The sequence below is a fragment of the Rhipicephalus microplus genome, chromosome 10, assembly GCF_043290135.1.
Source record: "Rhipicephalus microplus isolate Deutch F79 chromosome 10, USDA_Rmic, whole genome shotgun sequence".
NCBI lineage: Eukaryota > Metazoa > Arthropoda > Arachnida > Ixodida > Ixodidae > Rhipicephalus > Rhipicephalus microplus.
Window position 1 is genome coordinate 5,569,809 of NC_134709.1, and position 27,469 is coordinate 5,597,277.

At 44.1% G+C, this 27,469-nt stretch overlaps 1 protein-coding gene across 5 annotated transcripts in view; it reads left to right on the top strand.

The window, feature by feature from the left end:
- dnc (phosphodiesterase dunce) overlaps window positions 1–27,469 on the top strand; it is a 626,001-nt gene that overhangs the window by 421,888 nt on the left and 176,644 nt on the right. For 4 of the 5 annotated variants that reach the window (XM_075874918.1, XM_075874916.1, XM_075874919.1 and 1 more), the window contains 2 exons: window positions 1,058–1,243; window positions 14,627–14,677. In XM_075874918.1, coding sequence (XP_075731033.1) covers window positions 1,058–1,243; window positions 14,627–14,677 — 237 coding nt within the window. The remainder of the gene's footprint in view (window positions 1–1,057; window positions 1,244–14,626; window positions 14,678–27,469) is intronic. The other variant, XM_075874917.1, reaches the window with a different exon arrangement.

Below are 27,469 nucleotides of genomic sequence, written 5' to 3' on the forward strand. Positions count from 1 at the left end.
TTCGAGTGGACATTGTAACCTCTAAATAAAATAAAGCGTTCCCGCCGCTCATGCCGTATACGGTACGTTTCAATTCTCTGGGTTCCGAAGCAGAAGAGAGATTCGCTTATCTGTATGGACATCAGGATTGTGCTGTGCCAATCTGTTTTTCCTCCGCCCTGCCCGAAATGACAAAAAAACCTGCGCAAATGTAGGCTCAGCGACTGAAGAGATAAAATACGACTTAAATCGCGGTGTATCGTCCGGTAGTATGTGTTCTGCACTGGAAGGTATTCGTTCACCTACGTCACCACTGATAGCCAGCCTATCCGGATATAATGCCGCAAACGAGTCGTTTTATCTTCACTGCGACAATAATCTACGTCACCACTGATAGCCAGCCTATCCGGATATTGTGACGCAGACGAGTCACTTTATTTTCACTGTGATAATACGCTTTGAGGGGAAAAAAAAAGAACAGCAGCTCGCGTTACGCGTGGCCGATACGTAAAAGAACGCGACGTTATCTCTGCATGCCCATTTATTTATGAACACTAAACCACAGTTTTCTTGGTTGATACAAGCGTTAAGAGAAAGAAAATGCAATGTTTGTTAGTCTCTGTTGCTTACTTGCTCAGGTTTATGCGTTCTTATTTGCGCCGTCCGTGAGCAGGTTGTGACTGTATGGTCAACATCACCTACTTATGGGCAGTAAAAACACCTTCACAACGAGATAACTCTGTATGTACATTAAAGCGATTTCACTAAAGCTTTCTCAGTAGGCGTGGAGCGTCTCGGTTTCTGTGTCTAGTAAATTCAGTCCCTTCGGCCAAAGCTCCCAAGTACACGCAGGTTGCGTAAGTACAGTAAATCAATGAAAAAAACATTCTTGTCATTTGAATGATACAGTTCTGAGCATACAACTATAAAAATCAGAGAAACACGTTCTAACGAGACTACTCTAAACAACGCAAGTGTAAAGAGTGAAATGGTTCAGTGTTTATAAGTTCATAACTTTGCATAAATTCTGCGAGTACCGTCTAACGGTTCCCTTTTCCTTCCTTCTACGCATGCGCAGTTTCGACCTGGAAGATGGGCCGGGTGGTGGCGGCGGCCGAGCGCTGCTCGAGGCCTCGAGCCCCTCGGGCCTGGTGCTCAGCAACTTCCCGCCTCAGCGAAGGGAGTCCTTCCTGTATCGCTCAGACTCCGAGTTCGAGATGTCGCCCAAGTCTGTGTCGCGACACTCTTCCATCGGCAGCGAAGCGTGAGTACATTTGTTTGTCTTTTTTCACTAGATGTTGGATGTCAGGGTCCACCACGTTGACGTATTTCCGTCACGGAAACGGCGTCGCAGTGCACGTGATCAGAAGAAAAGAATTTCAGTCAACGGGAGTCGAGCACACGACCTCTCGTTCCACGAGAACAGATGCAGACACACGTACCTCTGCACGCGCCATGGTCACACACTCTAGAGTCTTTCTTTTTTGTGTGTGTTGGTAGGTGAGTGGGCCCTTTGCCCTTCCTCTCCCCCCTTTTTTTTTCTACAGCCATTGTTCTACAGCCACGTTCGTTTTTCTCAGTAGATTCACGGGGGGCAGAGCTGTAAAAGTTCTCGCCTCTGTGTTGTGCAGCAATCAAAGGTATGCCTATAGATTCGAATGTACATTTCGATAACCAGAACTTGCTCATGGCCTGGTGTTTGACCACTGAAACTAACAGGGTTCTCAAATTAGCGCCGTCCAAGCTGAACTGAATTGCCCCCCTTCCCTCTGCATCCTATTTAGTCGTGTTCGAGAGAAAAGCTTCGTAATGAATGCAAAAATGAAGAAGGCCTGCCGTGTTTCTCATAAAAGCCTGCCATTGGTAAACGGCTTTCGTGGGTAAAAGCAGGAAGACATGATTAATTTAGTGTAACATCAGGGGTGTTTTTCTTTCGTTGTTGTGAAAAAAAAAAACATGCGTCGCCATGACCCTGCGCGATTAGACTGACTCGGAAAGCCCTATTTAGCAAAGCAATGGGCTATAGTTGTCGACCCTTGTTACATGATTGGATCAAGTGCCCCCCTCCTCCCTTCTTCTGTGCACATATCTGTGTGTAAGACACAGCCGGGGTGATAGATAGCTCAAGTAAGAAAACAGTTCACCACAACGAAGCGCGCAATACAAGCCTTTGTCCTACAGATACCTTGCTCGTGACGTCACAGACGCAGCTTTATAACGTTCTGGTTAACCAACATGGCGACGTTGATGACTTCAAGGCAGCGCGATAGTGTTACGCTTAGCGCGCTTCAGTATGATAACGATGCGGCCACATTTGCACTGGCGTCTGTTGTTAAGTAAGAAAAAAAGTTGGAAGTCCTGGAACAATAACATCGCAGTGACGTCACAAACCTTGCGCCCTATCACGCAGTGCACCGATGGGGCGGCGTCAGTGACGTCAGTGCAAGCGTTTTATAAGTACCCTGTCGTTAGAGTAGTATATTTTTTTATTTACGCTACGTAAAATTTCAACTGTATTTCTATGCCAGTGCTACAAAGTGAATTCCCTAAGTGAAGCTCTCGGGATGGTTTCGTGTAGGCAATGCATTAGCTAATTACAAGACAGGTGGTCCTGATCGGTAGCAAGTTTAAAGATAATCTCATAAGGGACACAAAGAAGCGTTAACGTGAATAATATAGTGCACACGCATGTAGGTACTAATTTTTCAGCATAAGAGACAGACGCACTGGGAGAAAATGCTTCAAATATAGAGAATAAACAAGCATAATCCGAGTCTCCCCTTGTTCACGAGGAAAAGGCTTAGCATCGATGCAAGCTTGTAATCCGTAACCTTACACAATTGCTTGTTATACGCGTCTCTCAGAAGGCACAAATATTTACTATGAGCGCCAAATGTGCCCCGAACAGCGCCATGCCTTCGTGGCGGTATAGTGCGCGCCGTCCACTTATCGCCATGAACAATCACAATATATGCTCCGAGCTGCCGAACAGGATGCGCGCACCTGACCGTGGTGATAACTATACGCTGCGCACTATACCATCGCGAAGGCTTGCCTATGTTCGGGGCACATTTGAGGCTGATACTACAGCATATAGGTTAAGCAAAAATTATCATTACGAAAAAAATTGAGAGTAGGGCAGGAAGGCATTTAAGACGGACGATATTCGTTGTTAGTTCGTACTCATAGTTATTATTTTTTACCGTCGTTGTAGTTAGATCAGCGTAATCTATCTGACGTTAACAGCGAATTTGTGGGGCGAATAGCACGAAGTCAATCTCCTTACGCTCGTCCTCGTTCTTGTAAACATCAAGTGAAGTCAATTAATTTAATAAAATAACCTTTTGCTGAGACACTATTGAAATACCCACAAGTTGATTTGGTACAATTAAATAAAAAAGGAAGAGTACTTTTTTTCAAGAAGATCTCAGCTTTAAAGACAACACAGACTTATTTTACAAGATAGTTCACGGATGAAAAAAAAAAGAAAAAAAAGAGGGGTTTGTTCAGGAATAGTATCTGCTGCCAGTACTCTTAGATCTAGGGCGACTGGCTCGAACATTTAACGGTTTTTTTGGCGCGTGGATGAAAAACAAAGAACCAGACTTGGCCCTCGCGGGACTCCTTTCCTGCTCGTCCACGTGCCAACTAGAAAAGAAAAAAAAAGTAGCAAAAGTCCACACACCGAAAGCTATTCTGTATGGACAAGATTAGTGGATCTCTCATCTTGTATAATCAATTATCAAATGCGTTTTCAATGAGTATACATGCCGCATGTGCTCTGAATTTTTCAGTTAAGTTTGTCTATGTACGTATCATTGCACGCTGCGTCGTCCTCAATTTAAGCTGAACCCTCTTTGTAAGTCTCCAGGTTTCTGCTCCGTAGCTAAGTACCGGAAAGATATAGCCGTTATGTACCTTCCTCTTGAGGGAAAGTGGCAATCTACCTGTCATGATTTGAGTGCTTGCCAAATGTGCTCCACCCCATTCTTATTTTTCTAGTTACTTTAATCTCGTGGTTCGGCTCCGCGGTTATTACCTGCCCTAAGTAGACATAGTCTTTTACAACTTGAAGTGCACTATTACCTATCTCGAAGCGCTGCTCTTTCCCGAGGTTGTTGTACATTACTTTCGTTTTCTGCAGATTAATCGTAAGACCCACCTTTCTGCTCTCCTTGTCTTCCGTAATCATGAGTTGCAATTCGTCCCCTGAGTTACTCAGCAATGCAATGTCATCGGTGAAGCGCAGGTTACTAAGGTACTCTCCATTAACTCTTATCCCTAACTGTTCCCATTCTAGGCTTCTGAAAACCTTCTGTAAGCACGCGGTAAATAGCATTGGGAAAATTGTGTCCCCCTGCCTTACACCCTTTTTGATTGGTATTCTGTTGCTTTCTTTATGAAGCACTATGGTAGCAGTTGATCCCCTGTAGATTTCTTCCAGGATGTTTATGTATACTTCATCGACAGCCTGATTCCGCAGTGTCTGCATGACGGCTGATATTTCTACTGAAGCAAACGCCTTCTCGTAATCTATGAAGGCTATGTGTAGTGGTTGGTTATATTCTGAGCATTTCTCTATTACCTGATTGATAGTATGAATGTGGTCGACGCAGCAAGCGATGGAAAGAAAAATGGTAGGTGTAACCTTAAGGGACAAGAAAAGAGTAGAGTGGATTAGGGAACAGACGGGGGTTAAGGATATAATAGTTGAAACCAAGAAGAGGAAATGGACATGGGCCGAGCATACGGCGCGTAGACAGGATAACCGCTGGTCATTAAGGGTAACTAACTGGATTCTCAGAGAAGGCAAGCGGGTTAGGGGGAGACAGAAGGTTAGGTGGGCAGATGAGATTAAGAAGTTTGAGTGCATAAATTGGCAGCAGCAAGCACAGGACCGGGTTAACTGGCGGAACATGGGAGAGGCCTTTGTCCTGCAGTGGACGTAGTCAGGCTGCTGCTTCTGCTGCTGCTGCTGCTGCTGATGATGATGATGATGATGATGATGATGATGATGATGTACGTATCATGAGAATTATGCATTCACGAACTATGTAAAAAAATATATTAAATAGTGTGCTTCCCGCCAGCCCCGCCCTGCCCTGCCGTGGTGGTCTAGTGGCCAAGGTACTCGGATGCTGACCCGCAGGTCGCGGGATCGAATCCCGGCTGCGGCGGCTGCATTCCTGATGGAGGCGGAAGTGTTGTAGGCCCGTGTGCTCAGATTTGGGTGCCCCGTGACAATATTTGGTCAGACACTTCTCTACTGATGATTGATATGTGGGGCTTAACGTCCCAAAACCACCATACGATTATGAGAGATACTGTAGTGAAGGGCTCCGCAAATTTTGACCACCTAAGGTTCTTTAACGTGCACCCAAATATGAGCACACGGGCATACAGCATTTTTTTCTCCATCGAAAATGCAGCCGCCGCAGCCAGGATTCGATCCCGCGACTTGTGGGTCAGCAGGTGAGTCTCCGCGGCGAGGCTCGCACTTATCTCTAAGCTGTTTGAAATGTTAGAGCATATGTATATGGTCTCTAACAAAAATGTTATGCCTTACCCTCTGCGCTGTCTCGCACAAAACCCTTCTTTTTAGTGCTTGCTGAGTCAAATATAGAACCAATAATAGCACTCGCCGCTACACTGATCAATTATAAAATTATATCCTGTCTGAGTATATCAAATAGTGGCTGCAATATCTTTAAAGGGTGTAAACATTAGCTTGCTTGCTTGGCTTGAGGACAGGGAACAGCGCGAACACGTGGGACAAGAAAGGCTGGCAAGACCTCGCGCCGGCAACAGGAGTGCTTATTTCAAAGGTGAAAACATACGCAGAAATACACGAAATACCGTACCAAAGTATCGAACCATATCGTGTGTTCGCATAATATAGTAGCAAAGTACGGGTTCGTGCACAGCTTTCTATGCAGCATCTCATGACTCGAGCTTGATCAGACATTAATCTAAGCTTTCAGCTCCGTATAATGCAATATTTCCACTCAGCTTACCATCCGTACGTTTCGCGCCAAGACAATCTGCAGTGTACCGAAATACCAGCGGATTCTCATGACAACAAAATGTTCCCACGGGCCAACCGAGCCTCGTTTACTGGGCGCTCAGGATCTCATTTCGCGAGCAGGCCTTCCACACCTTCACGTTGATGAGGGGAGCTATATTGTTATATTGTAAGCGTACGGAAGAGCGAGAGTGACCATAACGGGATTGGCCGGGGCTCATTTGATGGTCAAGACGTGAGAATAGCCACAGAACAGGCACAAAATGGACCGAATTTCTGTCAGTAGAACAGATACGGAACGTCCTCGAGATAACGTGATTTGGATCGAAACGCAAGCGCTTGATCCCGGAGCCTGCCTTACCCCAATCCCGTTCCTATAGTTTGAGAAAATCGCCCGCGAAGGACGTGCTAATTTGACACACCACCTAGCGTCCTCTCAGGCCGCGTTCAAACTAAGCATTCCGGCCGCCGAAAGTGCTCCGAATCCGGTTCGGCGGCGGCGAGATCCGCCGAAAGGGCCCTCTCCGCGCCGATCGCTCTCGGACCGATTTTTGCGGCGTCTGCCGCCGAATCGGTCCCCGCGGACCAATAGGAGCGCTAGTCAAGGAATTTCGAAAAATGGCGGCCAATCCCTACTCACTTGTTGTGCTACAGTGCACGTAACTGAATGTTGGAACCAATGGGAGTTTAACCTACGCTGTGCCTACTTCGCCTCCATATTTCGTGAAAGAGGTAACTCAGCTTGCTGTTGGCGTGACCGAGCTTGTTGCGGTCTTGTAAAGCAAAACGAACCCCCCAACGCCGCTGGCGTCGGTGGTTTTTCTGCTCTTCGTGCATTACAAGACAGCCACTTGCCAGCAAAGTAAGCAGTACTGTCTTTTCTTGCTTCTTGCATACGAGAATCGTCGAAGTATACACCACCGGATAGCGTAGTGGCGTTTGCAAGCCGCGACAACAGCCGGGTGACAGCGCATCCATCCCGTGTTCGCCCCGTAGTAGATGGCATATTCGGCGGCGCGGGGCGCGTCCAGTGCGAACGACGCCGCGTTTCGGTGGCAGGGGAATTTCGATCGCTGTAGAAAGCGGATGTTTCAGTGTGAACTAGGCATCAAAGTGGTAAAGGGACTCTATGAAGTGAAAAACTCAATTGGCTTATATTGATATTGTTCTCTGAGACCTCTAATGTCGTTAGTCTTACCAGGATAAATTCATTATTAAAGTAGAAAATCGAGGTCAAAATGCCATTTCTAAATTTCGCGCCAAAGTATGCGCGCGTGATGTCACGAATTTCAAAGCGTATTTCTCATATTTCGCTGATATCGGCTCTAGGAAATTTCCCGAAACTTGGTGTGCTAAGTGTTGAGCCCCATCATCAGACATTGTATTTTATTTTTTGCATATTAGCGGGGGCGTAGGCGTAAATTGCTTTTAGGAGGGGCGGGGAGATGACACCTGTTTGAAATGGTGATTTCTAGCTTTGTGCCCTGTGTACCACCCCCTTAACTATGCCATTGATTCACGTAGACCATGTGAACACCGTCAAAAGTTATGACGTAGAACTCCAGGTGGTAGAAATTTTCGGAGCCCTCCACTAAGGCGTCTCTCATAATCATATGGTGGTTTTGGGACGTTAAACCCCACATATCAATCAATCAAAAGTTATGGCGTATTTCCGTGTTTGTGACACAATCATTAGATTGCCACCTTGCTACAATCTTTAGAGTGGCGTCATCTCCCGCATTTCTCTTAGAGCGTCGAGCGCGGGGATGTTGTAATTGTACAAGGGTAATTTACCAGTGATAGAACCAATTGTTTCCCTCTTTAGTGTCCCTTTAATGCAAATAAATTATTAGTCATTGAGTTCTTCAATCTGAAGCTTTGAAAAACAATGCCTGTTAATATCGGTGTTCAGCTGCAACAATTCTTCATTTCGTCAGGCGTTGTAGCCATTTGTGAATACTCTCATCTAGCCTATTGGCTCTTTGCTCTCTTTTTTTCGTTCCGTCTCTTATCCGTTATGTGACTGAACGCTTACGATATAGCCCCCCTCTCCCTTCTCCAGGCTGTGAGAGACTCGCTATTCTAGGTCGACGTGTTTGCTTGAAACAGATTCAAAAATAGCGCGTTGGCACCTAACGCTGGCGCCTCCGAGATACCGCCGTGCCGTAGCGCCCCCTGAAGTTATGTGTAACCTTTGAGATTGCTAGCACGTCGTGAAAAATCTCGGAAGGCCTGGCAAGACGCCACGCGTTTGTGACGGTCTCAAGCGTTTCCACAGATGGCGCCTCTAGTCTGGATCGATGCAGGCAGCGAGTGGTTGGTAATGTTCAATCTCGCAAACAGATGTCGCTATGTACTCTATTCTCACTGTTTGCGGCTTGCTGGGTGGTATTGATTAAGTAATTCGACATTAGATATTCCGTCGCTGGGCTGAGTGGCCGAAAATACATTAATGCAGTGTTAACTGACGTGGAATTTTTTTCTTCTTGCATTAAGACTGAAATCAAATCAATTTTTCTTTCTGTACAACAGAACGAAAAATAATTCTTTTAATCGGATTTGCACTAAGGCTCGTAGCTCGGGTCAAATTCGCTGATGCTATTTTTCTTATTATTTCCCACCTGACTTGCGGTACAGAGTTGCAAAACTTTGCACGCATTACAGTTCTCCATGAATATTATCAACGTATTTACGGTAGACTGAGTGAAGCGCTGTGTTGTTTGGTTTTTTTTTTTAATCGGTATCCAAGTTTTTCAGCTTTTCTACGCAGTAATTTAATTAACATAGTACTAGACTGGCGCTTTGGAAGCCGTAATTAGTGTAGTAATTGCGTGCTGATAGGAAACTATACTGTACCAGAGTGGTACACTTATTTCCCTTCTTCATTAACGAGGGTCTCGTACTAGCAGACTTGGTGCCTTAGGTTGTATACGAGGGACTATTGGTCAGCTGCTAGCTCGCAATAAGTTCACGTGCTACGTGACGCCATACAGGCTCATAAAAGGGTGTTCTACACTTGCCGCTGTGGCTACAGATGGCGCGGACTGACACTTACCGCAACAGATTTTCAGATTAGTTTTCTGTTACCACATAAGCCGAAGTAACATTGTGACTAAAACACAGCGGCAACATAACGTGAAATCCAACAACGTCCGTTGATCCCACGCATGCCACACCCCTGTCTTTGTGGTGTTGGCTTCTCCGTACAAAAGAAGTACTGAAGGCAGAGCACGCTTTACAGGCGCAGCCTCTTCAGTTGTTCGTTTACGACCGTCGCGTCATGAACACGTGCTGTAGAAATTTTTTCTTTGAAAAAGAAAAAAAATAAAGAAAGAGAGAGAAAGTAAGAAAGAAAGAAAGAAAAAAAAGAAAGAAAGAAAGAAGAAAAGAAAGAAAGAAAGCAAGCCATGCAATACTGGTTGTTATGCAAATGCTCTCGTTACAGTGTCTCAAGGTTCTTCCGCATATAAGAGTAATGTCTCTCGTCTCATTGTGAACGACTTGTCCGGAAGTACACGTCGTTTATCTATAACAAAAGAAAGAAAAAAAAGTTAGGAAGACTCATGGGTTCCCATTTTTAATGAGGTGTCCCTCGTGCTAGACAAAGATAATTTGCACTTCCGTTCCGAGGGGAAGCTCTACATGCCATCATGCTTTGCCGACCTCTCCACTTCCTAAGCGGAAGCAATTATTTTTCGGAGATTAAAAATACCTAAAAAGATGAGCAAAGAAAAGGTGGTCATATTTTCCAAGCTGCTATTTTTATTTTTTATTGTTTCAGCGATAGATCTAACTTCGCCTGCATACCATGGTCTCATTGTTCACCGCTTAAACTTTAGTTCTTTGAAATGGCTTAGTATGTGGAGGGTAAAGCGTGTGGACGGTTCCATTCAAGAGGAGAGGGAGGGGGCGAACGTTCGTTGCAGCGCCCCTCACTAGTACGTCAATGTACGGGGCCCTCTGTATGACTACCTTTTCTCCCCCCCCCCCCCTGTCATGCCCCCACCTACTGTGCGCACGCCGATGGTTGAGGGTATAAAATGTAGAATATTGAGTTGGAAACGAGTGCGATCATCATTGTTTTGATTTTATTTCTTGTCTCAGTAGACGCAACTAACCATATAGACATTTCAGGAACGACTCATTACTTCTTTACGTCAGCCAGCGAAACGGAAACAATGTGGGAATATCGCACGCTTTTGATACTAGGATGTCTGATGAGAATAGAGAAGCTCACTAACTGGAAACTCTTTTTTTTTCTTCGATTTTATTTAACTACTCCGTGTATCAAGTTACGCAGTCTCCTGCTGTATAAAAGCGCTGGTCGCGAGTACATTCTGAGATAGATCACCTGCTATTTTCTTCATGTATGACGGCCCTTTTTTCTTTTTTTTTGGACAGAGATCAGGCGTGAATACTATTATACAAAGCCAGCTTTTTGTTACGAACAATTGTTTCATGTTTTGTTCTTTATTGCGTAGGGCTTTCGCTTCCCGAGAACACTGTATTGAATGTAACGCGGTCTTGCTTCATGTTATAATTTGCCATTGTTTTCCGTTCCGTTAAAAAGTTAGTTCGTCTATTGGGTTCGCGTATTGTCCCCACTTTCATATCTTAACTAGATTTGGCTATGTGTGTTGGCGGTGTGTTATGAAGCGTGGGCTCCTAGTTACAACGTTTATTTTTTATTTAATTATTCACTCTCATGGCGTTTCGGTATTACAAAGGGAAGTGGGTTACAAAGGAAATAGTTGGAAATTATAAATAACGATGGTGTAAAGGGCTCGGAAGTCGACGGTAGGTACGGCGGGTTTTCTTCGGGGTAGCTGGCTCCCCGCCGTCGTCCGCATAGCTGATCTTCGCCAGTGAGGAGACGCGTTCGTAAGAGATATAGAACGAAAATTTATTTACATTATAGATGAAAGATAGGAACTGTGCAGGGATCCAGAAGATCCCGCATCATGTACAACAGAGATTCAGTTCATGATTCCGCTCAATATTTCGCTTATGATTCAGCTCATGAATCCACTCATATTTACAAAAAGTCTTCGGCGTCTATAGCCCGCCGTCTCCTTACACGGAGGTTTAAGAATGTGGTTAGCACTCTCGCCACAAATCAGGTTACGAAGTCTTAGTGGTCCACCCACCAGAAAGGGTACAGATATTGCACCACTTGGCTGTACAAAAAGGTCCAATGGTATAGCACGAGCGCACCACACAATGACGCACCCGGCCCCCACCTTGAAGGCACCGCAGGACGAGGAGGTAGAGTCCGGAGAGGGAAGGTTGAGCTCTTCTGGGGAGATGGCCGCTGACCCGCACATCAGCAGCGGTCCATGGCTGCTTTCAGCTACAGGCTTCCAGAACCCTCTCGAACATGGCAGCCCAAACGCTCCATCCCTGAGAACGGCTTCTTCGACGCGTTCCCACGCTTCCGGGCTGTCGGTGCTTTGCGATGTCCTCGCGTACATGACAAAAGCCGAGTCGAGAAGTTGTCTTTATGAGACCAGCCACAGTGGCGCCGTCCCACGCTGTCCGAGCCCGTTAGACAAAAGGCTTGTCTCACGAAGCTTTCGTTGAGACTCGACTGCTTCCTGGAACATCTACAGGACACCGTCTTGCAGACTGGGCGCCGATGGGGTTGAAAGCATCCTAGCAGACCGGCTTACGCACAATGGCGTCTGCCCAGATGAATTTCCGGGCCAAACGTAACTATTGTAACAGTGTCCATGATTGGTAAATTGTTCGTGAATCATGAATGTTAGCTGGGTATGACAAATATAACGTAAAACGAATGAAGTGAGACAGAATGAAAATGAAATGCGTGTTATTTGCTTACTATAAAATGTTATAAGAGCCACTGTGAATAGTAATTTTACCAGGGTGAAAGTTCTGGAGTGAATCTTACACCGAAGTTGTAAATACGTCTCTCCAGGGTTTGTAGGGTATAATAGACTGTCAGAAAGATGAACCACTTCAAGACCGCATCGTACGATGGTCAGCCAAAAAAACAGCATATCTCAGCATTCGCATACAACAGGTTTGATGAAGTAGATAGCTAACTGTTTACAGGTTTTCCAACTTCTGACTGCTATAATCAAATTATTGCATTTAAAGTGAACGTTTTATAGAGAATTGACCTTACAAATGATTCCTAGTTCTTAGAATCATGAATACTCCTGCATAAAACGCTTGCTTAACGCAAACGAACTTATTTAGATTCCAACAATGCGTTAATCAATATCCGTTAATGTAAAAGAAAAAAAAACTAAATGTCGCACAACTCCTTTCTTTCCTGCAGCGCTAACTTCACGCGGCTAGTTTGTCAGGTGATTTTATAGCGATAGCATTTATATGAACACTCTCGATGGGCTTTCTCAGTTGTTTTCGTCGTCGCCGTCATGTCCCGTATAAATTTATTTTCACAAACAGTCCTCCATGATATAAGTGAGCGAGGGTAATTAGCTGCACTCTAATATTCATGAAAATGAAGTAACATTTCGCAATTGAAAGATTCAAATTAGCTGCGTATAATTTTCTTTTGAAAGGATATATATATATATATATATATATATATATATATATATATATATATATATATATATATATATATATATATATATATATATATATATATATATATATATATATATATATATATATATATATTTAATATGTCATTGCCATCTGATTACATGCTAAGTTAAATTTGTCACTGATTCTTGCCCCAACGGCTGCGTGTTTGAACATTGATATATTTCAAGTCCAGGCAATTGCTACATACTGCAGCGTGAGAAAGGACACTCGGATGTAATAAGGCAAGGATCTTTGCTAAAGAGTCGCTGCTTGTTATTGCCCCGATTCGTCCGTACGTGTCTTTTTTTGAGTGTGTGGCAAGTTTTTGCAAAGATTTGTCAATATGGCCTACTCTCGGCCTAATTTACCCTATAGCAATTGCGGTGCCTGATGACCTCGCTTAAGGTTGTCGCTTCGTTTTCTTTTCTTGAACCAAGAACCCCTATCTCAGTACGGCACGTGTAATGGGTTGCCGTCGGCATATCCTGTTACTTATCTGGAATCTCTTATCTTGCCTCTCTTAACATTCCAACACGTCTTTACAAACCCGGCAATGTAGCGGCAGGAGAGGCTCAACTTAGCCTATGTCTTCTTTTTGCTCGTTTTCTTTCTCGGTGCTCGATTTTGTTACCTATAGGTGGTCTCCTTGCCGCGAGTCGATGCTGACACTTTGCACTCGGAATTACGTTCGCGTTATGGTTTTATGTTGATGGAACGACGCATCATTTGCGTGCTGCTTTTTTCGAAATTTGTGGTTCTTAAGTCTTCCATGTTGCCCACTCTTTCGAGTAAGCGCACTTTGTTCATAATTACCGAATTTTGATGCACCGTCGCGCATCTACTAGCCCACGATACGTAGACATGCTGCTGCAATTGCGACGTTATTTTCTCCTCAGGGATTGTAGCACACGTGATGATCACGATCACTATTTTCCGCGCGATATCACGGCAGAACAAATTAACCGAAACAGGAGGAATGGACGCATTTGGGACCTTGTTTTTTTTTTGGTAAGGCTCATTTTAGATGATTGGCTTCGTTCTCTGTTACTTTAAATTTAATGTGTGCCATCGATAGTGAAAAGCTGGAGTTCATTTTAATATCATAACCGTATTTCTGACCACCTAGAAGCCGGCTATTGAAGTTGCAGAAATATGCCTTTTTGTTGTTGTGATACGTGTCGTATATTGTACACGCTGCCGTAGCGTCAATTACAGTGTCTTGTTGCTAACTAGAGGTCAAGTTTCTTGTCAGGTGTCGAGAACTTTCACAAAAAAAAGTGCTCCTGCTTTGGACGTACACATTGATGCGACGAGTATTAACGAGCGTGTCGAATATGATGCATCTGTGTGAGAGCAAACAATCAACACGATCAGCTGCGTAAAATGCGTGATGCTAGACATGAAATTGCACGTGGTGGTCTTTCATTAGAAAGGTGTAAGCACTCGGTAAAGCGAAATGAGGTAACCTCTTCTGAAAAAAAAAAATGCACACTTTTTCCCGCTCCATCTTGTTTTCTACCGAAAGTTCGCAGTTACGCAATGTACTCGAATTTTCGTGACTCAGTGGTCTGGTGTTATATGGTAGTTGCTATGTTAGGCAAGAATCTTATGCACTCTCCCTCTATTTCCGTCAATTATTTCTACACTGAGCTCTTAATAAGCTTCTTTTGAGAGTGGTGTCAAAGATACTGAAAGTGCATTGCAGGGTTGAGAAATGGGAGGCAAAGGTCAGACTGTGTCACCCGCACGTTGTACCTCGTTGTGGCGTATACCGTCCCGGTATTACCCCTCATGTCTCTCTAAATGGTGCACAACTGGTGGTTGTTGTCTGCTCGAATATTCGGTGTTCTCGCTTTTTCAGTGTGCGCGGTTCCTTCTTGTTTCTGTCTCCTCACACAAATGCACTGTCTCTTTCTCTCTCCTCTCTCCGCCTTTCCCGTCTCCTTCTTCCTCTGTGGTTCGTGTGTCGTGCATCCACCGCCTGTCGATGTGCCCTTTCCTGTCCTCCTCCTCGCTCTTCTCTTCCTCCTTCCGCTTGGCTCTTCGCAGGACAAGTGCCGTGGCGCCGCAGACCAGCGCGGTCGCTAGCACCCTTCAAAGGTGGGTTACACGCATGCGCACCACTAATCTTGTTCTTTTTTTCTCTCTTTCTCTCTGCTCGTTCGCACCAGTGTACGTGCACACTCGTGCTTTTAACCCACTCTTCGCTCTAGCTTCATTTGTGGCATTGCGTCGTTCGTGTATCGCAAGGACGTTTCAAAACTCAAAGCAACGCTGCGAGGGCTGAAACGTTTTCTTTTTTCTTCGTCTTATTGATATGATATATAAGGAAATTTCGGCGCACAATTGAGGCGCCGGCTACTCCTTCAATAGTGTACACGGCTGATATTCAGTAGATTTTGAGCATACAACTTAAGAAATGAAATACGAACAGTAGCACATGGAAAATAATACACACGAGCACATATATTTGAACACACACACGCACACACACGCACGCACACACGCACGCACACACACACGCGCGCGCACGCGCACACACACGCACACGCACGCACACACGCACGCGCACAGACACACGCGCGCACACGCACACACACGCACACACACACACGTGCGCGCCTAACAACACTGCCGAAGCGTAAGAGAAAATTTCCAAAAGGCAATGAATAATGTATCTGATAATGTCTCTGTTGATTACTGAATCGACTGAATCGAATCGCCCAACATAGCAGTCAACAGGTCTGGTCCTTACGAAGAAGAATCCGCACATGTGAACATAACAGTTAACACATCATAAACATTAGCACGCGGATATCATGCATCTCATATAATAGTTCATATATCATGCAGTACAAATTCAGTATGAACATAACTTCCCTATTACGTGTGGCCTCACTTCGTTTGTAAATCGTAAGGATACTGCGAAACTCGGGGATGTATTATTGTGAGTGCTGAAATAATCTTTCCTTTCTTGATTATTGTTTCCTTCTACAATGGTATGCAATAGCACTGACTTCTAAGGGGTGCGTTTGGAGGTGTGCCGAAGCCGCATTTCTTTCGTTTTACTTTTTTTAATTAAATGTCTTTAGAAGAGGTTGGTATCAATAGACAAATCGCTTCGGCTACTCATCTTCTCTTACATATAGTAGTTTGCGTCATTAATAACAATAAAGTGCTAAAAATTCACGCACCAGAAACGTCCATTTACAAAAGCAATGTTCGTACGTCATAAGCAATGTTCAGGCGTCAACAACAATGTTCACACACAATAAACACAAGAAACGTTCGCGCTGTGCGGAAAAGTACATCGTACAGTTCTTTACAGAAAGCGATCGCACAACACTCGCGGGGAACTTGGCCGTTTTTTACACACAGATATCATGAAGCACGATAAACAACGCGAGACATCTGACCAGAAGTATATCACTGCTAACAGTGATGGTTCGTATGAATCAGTAGCTTTCTGATAGGTTCTATTTTTTTAAGAAGTGCACTAGTGCACGTGCAGTGACGTTTTGAAGAGTTTTTGTTGACCATAGACCTATAGCTATTGCTAGCTATCTTGCCACGCTAAATATCTTACAGCATATTCAACTCAACTAATCTTGTGCTCAAGAATTTTTTTCGAGAAATGTTCTTTTCCTGAACGAGAAAAAAATGGCAACGCCTTGCAACTTTACCAAAGAAGAGTGCAAAGCCCATTAACATATAAACTAAAACACGTAAGTCTGAAACTGCACAGCGATTGACGTCCTGTCTTTTACGCTATAAGGCGACTCTCTGCTGGCCGCCGTTTCCACAATCCTAAACGACTCACCCGAATGAATCGCTGGGCCTAATTGCCGAAGCGACGTTAATCAGAATCAAATTTCTCCGGAATAATTTGCTCGCGGACTGTATGCTACATTTTCTTGAAGAGTATGTACACCGCACTAAAATGTATAGACAAAATATAAACTCTGTGAGATAAATCATGATATCCAACGTCCGCTCGAAACGCTGACCGTGAACATTTTTTCCCTGAAGTGGCCGCACCGGACTCAAACTTTTTCATGCCTGTTCGAGTTGTTGGCACTGAATAAGCAGTTCAGAGCCGGCTTCGACTTGGTTGGATTTCAATCATGCATCTAATGTTTTGTGTGCATACACTATCTATGCAACAATTACAAAGTACAAATTTTCTTACTGACGTATCCATGCGATATAAATCTACATATCCTTGGTAGCAAAGACTGTACTGCTTTCAATAATGTCCCACTTTGTTCAAGCGTAATCTTGCACGTAAATAATTAAAATGGAATAACTTTTAAGAATGACCTGCAAGGAGCGCACGAAATCGCTTAGGGCTCCCACGTTGGGACTGAAAGGCCTAGCCTATGAGACGCATCCTGGGCTTGCTGGGCGGCTCATATCATGGTGGACTCTTTCTGAGCTTCGCAAGGCAGTGTCCCACTTTGCTGAGGCAGCATCGGGGTAGCATGCGCCTAAGCGTAGCCGTAGTGAGGTGTAATTAGTTGCATATGTTATCAGGGTAGATATCTGGGTACATGACGTGATGTATGCGGAGATTTTGGTAAGACTCTTTGTAATAGCCTTTGAGAGAGCGCCTGAGGCCTGCTTAGCTGAGGGCTAGGTGCCGGAAAGACCTGACGTGCGAGGAAGAAGTGCTGGGTGATTTTATCAGGTAGACGGGACGTCCCTGTTTTCCGTGGCCTCGAATCGGTCAGTATCTGCGCGGTCAGTTAATGCGCTTACAGTACTGTGAGCGGATTCATTAAGGTTGACGGGGCAACCATGCATGTGCGTGATGTGAGCAAGGAACCAGATGAGCGTATAATGACTTAGTTCCTTCGGGCTATTTTGGAGAATGCGTAGGTCCAGCGAGGAAATTCTGCAATTAGCGAAGGACCTTGTTGCTGATGTAGCGTCGCTGGAAATGGCTTTCACGTAGTCGTTTATTGTAGCAAGTGCAATCGCAACCTTTTTGGAAACGAGTGGATCTTTGGTGTAGATGTAGAGGGCTAATGAAAAGTTAATTTCTCAAAGAAAGGTGTAGTGGCACGGCCCTGCTATCGCTTACAGCGCCACGAATCTCGAGCGGTGTGCTTAGTGCACACCCGCTTACAGTGCCACGCGTGGCGCAATCCGCGCGCAATAAAGATCATGTTCTCTCTCCAGCGTTCGTCGTGTGCTTACGTACATTCCGCTGCTTTCCTACACGAGTCTGCCTATAGGCAACGTACGTCGCGTCTCCATAAAATGTATCTTGATTTACGTGTGTGTCAAATGCGATACCGTGTCTGTTTTCAAAGCGAAAGCTGTATGCGGCTATGAGAAACAAAAAAAACTGTCCGGCAGCTGTGTCGCGAGTGGTCTCCGTTGGCTGTGCTATCAGTTACGTCGTTTTCAGTGTCGTACCCGAGCACGCACACCATTGGCTGCGTTCTTAGTGACGTCGTCCATGCCGCCGCCGACGTGTCGCCGAGCACATTCGCATCAGTTTCTACTGAGGCTTCCACGTGGAAGCCACGGACAACTCTAGAAGAGCGCCGACAGTGGAAGCAAGAGAAAGCGTGTATAAAAAAAATGGCCCGAATCTGCATGTTGCACTGCAAATGTGTGAAACCCAAGCCAAACGTGTCTAACCTCATTAAAAAGCACCAACATGTAACCAATAATTGTGAAATGCCTCAGTGCAGCGCCGGGTTGAAGCCACTGCTAAACAGCGGGGCCGCGTGTTTCGGCTTTCGCTGGCTAACCACTTGCACGGAGTGCTAGGACGGCGACTTCTTTTTGTGACGAATCTCTAGAGGTGGCGAAAAATAAAGAAAATATCAAAGTCAGCGTGTTTTTATTTATATTTATAATATCTATCTATCTATCTATCTATCTATCTATCTATCTATCTATCTATCTATCTATCTATCTATCTATATCTGTATCTTTCTGCAATGCTTTTCGCCGTAGCCACCCCACCCATTTATCTTTATCCTATTGTTGTTTTGAAAGCAAGCGTACCTAGACATTAATCTATCCAAGGCGCAATTCATTATCGTGAGGCAAGCCAGCCTTTGGTGCGGAACCACGAAAAGAAGACGTTCAGGATTTTAATTTTTTTTTCCTTACCTTCTTTTTCTTTCCTTCTCTTTTTTATTTCTTTTCTTCCTTCTTCTTACTTCCTTCTTTATTTCTTCCTTTCTTTCCCCTTTTCTTTTTTGTTTTTCTTTCGATCCCGGCATTAAGTCCACGTCACTCCTGGAAGCGCCAAACTCATTTCTGGGCCATTGGCGCGCACTCAAAGCCGCACATTTTTATTCTAAATGGCCCTCGTCCATTCTGGCAAGCTTTCCGGCGAGTCGGACCTTGAGGAGACAATCGTCGAAGCAACTTCTCCGTAAGCTCAGAGAGAGGAAGTGACCAAAGAAAAATAAGGCGATAGAAAACCGTTCCTTGACCAAAAAAAAAAAGAAAAAACTGATAGGGCTTGTCTCGAGTTCATTGTCGTTACGGATGGAAATTGTATTTTCAGAGAGGGCCGTCTTTATCTATATTTCGCGCACGAAGCAAGTTCACTTTCTCGAGGGATCTTCTTCGGCATCTCTCTGTTTTTTCTCTCTTGCAGGTGCAATTCGCTATAGTTTGCTTTGTTTCCTAGACCCAGTTGAATTTGTTTTTTTATACTCTACTGAAAAGAAAGTGATGAGCCGTGATGCAAGTATTCAACGAGCGCCGGCGTTTCAGGACTTTCACTAATCCGCAAATTCAAAGAAAAGGCGAAACACGCGAGCTTCTGTGAAGTCTTCGGCCAAAGTGGGTCATACAGCGCTTTTATTGACGAGACATAGCTGGTGGCTGCTTTGAGCTCGCAAAATGTTCTTTAAAGAGGAACTCTTAGGATACACTCGACCAATGAAGTTATAGTGCCTGCATTATAAAACGAATACATATATGATCGCTTATGCATCTCCCATTCAGTCATCGATCTTTTGAAATATGCGCTCTGAAGCCCCCCGCGTTAGTCATCAGAAAACCAGCATTATACATAAGCGATGATGAGAAGTTGATTTAGGGTCGATATAAATTTGCATAAATGCTCGCTCTTATTCGAAAATGTGCTTATTCAATTCAACGTCGCGTTCGTTATCTCGCTTTTGTGGCATATTGTATGAAAGTGCGAGGTTGCGTAGGGTTGCTTTATTTAGAGATTATCGTAGTGTATGCAGACACGGCCGCAGCCTTAAGGCCAAAATTTTGATGGCCCTGAATTATAAGTGTATCCAAACGTTCTATCAGGCCACACTGAGCAAGGTTTGTGATAGCTGCTCATTAATTTTTTTTCTCCGCCTACCTTCCACCTGCCAAAATTTCTCTATTTACCTTAAGTCTTCTTTTTTTTCTGGTGCTGTGTCGTATTTGAACAGTAAAATCAAGTTAATAATAAAAAATAATTGGGGATACCTTATGTTCTCAGATTACGATGTGATTGTAAGTGACGTTCTAGTGAGCTGTGGAATTTATTAGCGTCTGATGTTCTTTAAAGGGCTCCTAAATCTTAGTACACGGGCCTTAAGCACTTTGCCGCCAAGACAAGCACTTCAACCTGCGACCTTTGGGTCAGCACTCTAAAACAGGAACAAAAGTTAAAACCGAACTGCTGCTTTTATTTTATTGCTTCCATTCAACTATAGAACTGCTCGATGAGTATAGGACGGACAATTTTCCAATTTTCCTTTCACGAGTGGCATATTTTTTTTTGCATTTGTAGGGGTTCTTTAATTGCGCTTTAGAAATCCTTCCGCAAAACGAAACGAAGCCTCAATATTCAACGGTCAAGTTGAAGAGGATTATGGTTTATGCGATGAATGAGATCATTGCTTTTTTCGGCACCTAAAGCACACAAAAGAACTGATTCATCTTGCGTGTGACCTAGATATTGAAATGGAATGCCAACATGGCCAAAATTGCGCAATTTCAAATCGTTACGTAATGCCTGAGGGTCATTCCCGAAAACTTCGAAAATTTTATTCTCGTGACACAATTCACATTGTGAGCACTCGCTGTTAGTAGTCACAGCAATCTATTGAATGTTTATTGAAATTCTGTGCAGTACACTCGCAATATCGGCGAGAAGATTTTTACTGTTTTTTTTGTTTGTTTGAAGTTCATTATGAGTACTCGTTCATTGTACCGTTCATTGTACTCTAAGGCAGTTTCGTTTAAATCCTTGTGTACTCAAATTAAAACTTTTTTATTCTTATTTTTGGAGGAATATTTACCAGTTCATTCTGTACTACAAATGCTTGTTGGTGTGTTTATGTCTCTCAGCCAGGGTGGCACGACCTAGTCAGGCGTTTACTCAGCCTTTATTCGTGTCCTTCAAGACAAAACTTAATAAATAAAAATAAATAAAATTAAATAGTTAGCAACGATAAGTTCTTGAGTTGCGCCAAGCACCTGAACGTTTTTAAGAGTTTGTTTTTTATGTTTCCTAGTTCTACAAAAAGTGTTCAAGTAAAGCAAACGAATCGTGACGTTTTGAGGATGACTGCGACTTCTTTATTTCTTCATTATTTTATTGGATAGTGTGAGCCTAAACAGGCCCTTCCAGGAGTGAGCAACGAACACGTAGGTCAATTTCGCAACATATAACAAAAAAGAAGATAGTTATCGCACTTTAGCCCCATGTCTTATGCAGCAAGGTTGTCTACATAGTACGAAAAAAAAACCAAAACAAAGAATTTTTTTCTTTACATAACTTAGTGTTACGCACACACTTATTTCACATCGTAATAATAAGTTAGGAAATGTAGACAAATGGGGCCGTGGAAAGCTGAGTGGTTTAGTTCAGATTCATTTCTCGAAACGTGCGGGAAGATGGTCACAAAGGGAAAGTGATAAACACAGGACGACGTGCTGCTAACAACTCAAAAACGCGCAATTATAAAACGCAAACTTAGTAATCTCCCTGCCGCCCGCTAACAGACAGTTGCCTAAATCGTACCATCTTATGCTGGCGCGTGGCGTTGGGGGAACACCATCTTGTTACCACTGATGAACAGTTCATACATCGCTTCACTTGAGCCAAGAAGTTTTGAGGTACAGAAGCCATCCCTCTATGAGTTTACATCAAATAGGCTTCCTATAGAACAACACGTCCCAGCAGATTATGTGATGCTTTGGGGTAATGACCTGTTATCGGTCGTCATGGCGCGTAGTTCTCGGATTTGCGTTTTGAATAGAACATTTTCACGCTTTAGTAGCGCGCTGTCATTTATTTATTGCATTTCTTTTGTGACCGGCCTACCGGGCATTTTCAAGCAAGCATACGAATGTAGTGATTTTCAGCGCATATTGTTTGATTTGAACAAGAACATATTGTTTGATTTTAGCGGTGAATGCCTCCAAGGATCGAACATTCGTGAAAACGTATGGCACAGCATTTGACTGAGAACGCTTTGTGAGAGCAGCAGCAGGGCAATCGTCTAAAAGTTAGCTAAAAACTAAGAAAATTCGGGTTGTCTCCCCGCGCCATTTCGCAGTCGGAGGTTCCCCACGCTATAGTTCCAAAAAAGGGATAAAGAACGCACAAACAAGCGTGTCATCATCACGACGCTGAGCTTGCTCAGAACGCGGCGAAGAGATTGCTGCGGATTCGATGGATCTGCTTCTACAATCGAGTTTTTTGGGTACTCGTGTCCTTTTTCTTCCTCCCTCGTTGATCTGAAAGGACGTCATTTGGAGCGTAAACGAGGTAGGCGTGTTTGCGCCATTTCGAGTTTGCTGCCACGAAAATGCAATCTTCGCGCTCGTCTGAACGTATTAGGCTCGGTCGTTTTCTGTTTGTGGTCGCGTTAATTTAGCCGCTACGTGTAGATCCTTGAACAGTCTTCTTTTCTGTTTTCTTTTTTTTTGCCTTGTGTCAATATTGTGCTCTCAAGCTAAGCTGAATTGCTTTTCGTTATCACGGTACTGAGATCCGTGGATTTTCGTAATAATACACCAGAGGGAACACTGCAGCGCTGTATGGGAGCTGCAACGCACGGCACTTAATGCAGCATGCGAATTATGTGTGGTACATGGATTTGTCTAAGTTTCGTTCTTTCGGCTTTGTTTGGCTTCGTGTGGCATGCCTCCGCTTTGTCGTGAAATAAATTTCAACAAAATGTTCAGCAGTTATACGACACCGCCTTAACTTTTTAGGCTCACCAATTCAAATCGACTCGCGAAGTTCAAAACAATCCATTCTTTTATCCGATAAAAACGTGAAAACTCCAAAATAAACAAAACCGCATTTCGTTTGGTGACGCAAGCAAAATTATTAGGTAATCCGTGTACTACTCAGCACTCCGATGGTGTCTGCACGATGGCAGCGCCAGAGTTCTCTCTTGTAAATATTTCAGAAAGTTCTATCCTTATAGCGCCGTGTATTACCGTAGGAGGGTACACGGAAACGCATTGAACTGATGATGTAATTCTGACTTTATCCCAACCGTGTGCTCAGATTTGGGTCCACGTTAAAGAACCCCAGGTGGTCAAAATTTCCGGAGCCCTCCACTACGGCGTCTCTCATAATCATATAATGGTTTTGGGACGTTAAACCTTACAAATCAATCAATCAATTCTGACTTTATCCCAAAAATTTCGAATCAAACAGACTTACTCGGCCCTTTCTGTGGTGTTGGCGGTCGAACTTTACACCGCAGATGCAAATACGCTGGTGAATTTACGCTTGCGCTCTCACAACCAAGTTACGTGGTGCGTTCGCTACCGAATGTCATTGCGGCTTTCCGTGACGGGCGTTCACTGGTATACTGCATTCACTATCGGGCCGCTTAGCAGCTTTGTTCTCCGCGACATTACGCAGTGAAAAAGAAAAAGCTGTCTGGATATCATTACCGCATCGAATTCTGCTGAAACGTGCGCCACTCCTTTAATAAGGTGAACACATTTCTTGAAGTGTATAGAAATGCGTGCACGTGCACAGTCATTATATAAAGTTCGTGCACAATTTTTTTTTTAGGATTCGAAACACCTTATGGGTTACGGTTCTCAGCGTCTCATGTGGTCAAGTTGTGTGATGCGGTCATGGTCCGTCATAAAAACGGCTATGCGCCACAATGGATAAATTCCACTGCTCACCACCGGTCCACTAAACAAGGAAGAAGGCAACAGTTAGCCCAATGCCGACGACGTTAGTGCAGCTGAAGCATCTTTCCCTACTTGCTGTAGGGAACTGAAACAGGGCGCGTGGGGAAGAAGCAGCAGCACCACCTCAGAGTAAGTTGCATTCCGACTCAGTTTTCCGACGATGTTAGTGGCGCTGAAACACCCTTCCCTACATGCCCGAGTCCAGGCTTGGCACTACTATAGTCATCTAGCAAATTTCCCTCAGAACTGTGTATGCTTCGCCCCTTCCCAGGTTTCACGTCAGCTGAGATGAAACAGCTTTCCATACATGCTTCACCTCATTCCGCTGAGCTGACTACAGATCGCATTTCTTTTTTTTAGGGGGAGCATAATGACACCGGGATGCTTAAAAATATCTCATAACCTCTTTGATTGACATTGAGAAAGGTCAAGAGACAGATGTGGCTGCAGTGAAAGCTCCCGCTAGTTGAGAATACCATCGCTTTAACTTGCTTCACCTCGGAAATAGAGCCTTGTTGGTTTGAAACATTTGGCAATGGAGTACTGTGTCCACGATGTTGACGGTAGTTTCTTGCCAAACTTGTGCAACAGACCTTGCTTAGCTAGACTTATAAAGAGCAGCGGATGGCGAAAATGGATCAAGAGACTCAAAGTCGACCAATCGGTAGAAAGTAGACAGAGGAAGTGAATTGAGACATCTTGCTCGGATACTAAAAAACTAGCATGCCCTTTATTGGCGTCAATTACGTGGCGTCTAGCTGGACGAGCTTTACAAAACTTTCCGGCAGGGGCGTAGCTAGGGAGTGGCACACAGGGCCCGTGCCCCCACCCTCCGAAATTTTTTTTCACTATGGCCGAGAGAGCGAAAATGGCCATTTTAAGGGGGTTTTCTCCCTGAAACAATGGAGGTGCCCCTCCCCGCGCGAAAAATTTCTGGGTACGGCCCTGCTTTTCGGTAAAGCTTTGTAGAGCTCCAGTGGAAAGCTTTACAAAGATTTGATTGAGCATTGTAGAGCTTTACGGTGGAGCTATACAAAGTTCCAGCACAAATCATGGTGGTGCTCCAATTAGGATGAATCTAGCTACATGAGGGCTTCACGAAATATTTGTTTTTGGTGGAGCCCGGTGTGAAAAAGAGTGTTCCCGTATGAAACACAAAATATTACGCCATGTCTTGCTTTCAGAACTGCTACCGACAATTAGAAGATAACGACAAGCGCTTCTCAAGCTCCTACTGACGTCATTTCTGTTATGAAAAGGATGGTAGAGCTCCTCGAAGTATAAATCTAGCTCTATGTGGGCTCCGTAAAGAATCAGTTCTTCGCGAGCGAGGCAAAGAAAATGAAAGAACACTTCCGCGTAAAACGCGAAATATCTGGCTATTCATTTTTTTCAGAAGCATGACAGCCATTCAGAAGATAACGACACTAGCTTTTTAAGCTCGATTCTGAATCAGGCGTCTGTAGAAAGCGATCAATGGAGGTGTGGCACTTTTACGCTTGTGGTTATCTTCAGGTGGCGCATCGTTCAAAGATATGTTTTCGACTACTTTCCCAGTACATTATTTACTTCATTCTCTCGCACACTTGGTGGATACACTTTATATAGCGAAATGTAATAACTTCCAAGTTCTGCCTTCCGTGTTTACTCTGTTCTTGAGTGAATGGCCAACCCGGCAGTAATAATATTGTTTTGTTTTATTTATTTTTCTCGTAAACAGTTGCTTTCGCGTGGCGGGGAACTTTGACCTTTTACGAGTGGCTCTCAGACGGACGCTAGTTTTGCGAGCGAGAGATTGAAGCAAAGAGAAAAGTAATAATCATGCGGATGTCGTGAAGTGACACGCGCCAAAATAAGGCACCCGTACAAGGTTCCGATCGCTCGTGTGAAACGTGCAGTGTTGTTGAAACGTGGGTCACGATGGTTGATCGAAGGCCCGAATGCCTTAAGTGTTTTCGAATCAAGAATGTTATCGATTGCATCTGAAGGAACCCTTAAATTCACGATGAATGTCAGCACGAATTTCATTTTTTATTAAAATAGATAAATTAATGAACAAGTTGTTGACATCATTGCTTGGCACCACCGCCTACCCCTTTCCGCGTGGCAGTTAACACACACACACACACACACACACACACACACACACACACACACACACATATATATATATATATATATATATATATATATATATATATATATATATATATAGCGAGAGAGACAGAGAGAGAGAGAGAGAGAGTTATGCAGGTGAGTTCAAATATTGTCACTCGGGCAGGGAAAACACAGTAGCGGTGCACGCTTTCAGCATAGTCTACTCAATATTCATCACAAATATTTGTCACCCTATTGATTAGTTGGTACCTCTTGTTCTTAAGACCTCTGTGTATAATATAACTATTGCATTATTATATATACATACTTCCCGTGCCCCTTTGTTGGCTATTACCGTGGGTACCGCTCGCAGTATTGCGCGTACAGTAAATGTACAATACACAGCGTTGCACACGACGATAAAATAAATTGTGAGAACGTCATGCATTACAAGCTTGCCGCGATGCTTCCTTGAATTCTGTGTGTTCGTGCGGCCGAGCGGTATCAAAGACTGTTTACTGCACGAGCTCCCAGTAATGAGAGCAGAAGCGCACGCGCAACAGCGTTGTGCTGCCACCTTGTAAGGTCCCTGTCTAAGTTGTGGACCATACCAGCTTCTTGAGTTACTGTATGTGCTACCTTTAGGTAGCATATCTAAAGGTAGCATATACAGTAACTCTACCAGCTTGAATGGTGGCGTGCCATCTAGTGAGCATTCTTGAAATCATCGGAACGCCGACGCCTTGAGTGGTAGCGCGCTACACGCCGCTGCCGGACAAGGCGCGAGCATAAGAAGCTTGCCAAATAAGCTCCTAAAGAGATAACAAGTGTTGTCGCTGAATGTATGTAGCATATTGTGCTTGAGGCAGGAAGCTGCTTGCCGCTGAAGTGAACTTTATTGACAAATAGATACAAAACATCTTTAAACAGCAAGGATGACGGGATAGAAGTTGCATATAGGCAGCTTGACTGGTCCCACTTCCGAGAACAATGATAGCAGAAGCAAATATTGACAAGGGTTCTCGCTTATCGCGTTAATAAAGTAGTGAAACTTCAGTGTCACATAGTGGCCTGTGTGACACTGTAGTCTGCTATGCGGCAATGACGACGTCGAAATATTGATTCGGGCCAATCACGCAGAAATTCGTTTTCTAACTACCTATTATTGTTGGTTTCAACGTATAGACATAATTGTAGGCTTCATACAGAAAACCACGGTCGCGTAACCACTGTGACACAATCTCACTCGCTAATTAATTTTATTTCGATGCGTAACTAGCGCATCTCTGCTATTGTAAATGTACTATGCGTATTTGGAAAGAAAGGCTTTTTTTTTTTCTGGCTAAAAGATTACGTCTGGCTGAATACCGATGTTGGAGTCTCTGACAAGTATTGTCGGGCGTTCATGTTTCAAGCTCTAAGCATTTTAGGGGGCCGGTCTGTCGCGTTTTGTAGAGTGCCGTCGTCGTTTCTTGGCGTGAGGCTCGATGTGTAGCATATTCAGCGCGCGCTCGCTCCAAGGAGAAGACTTCTTTCTCTTGTTCTCTTCATCTCATGGCCTATACACACTCATAGGAATTGGCTGAGTAATATGTGGATTTTTTCGGTATTTTCTTTAATGTATTACTCGTATGAGCTAGAATT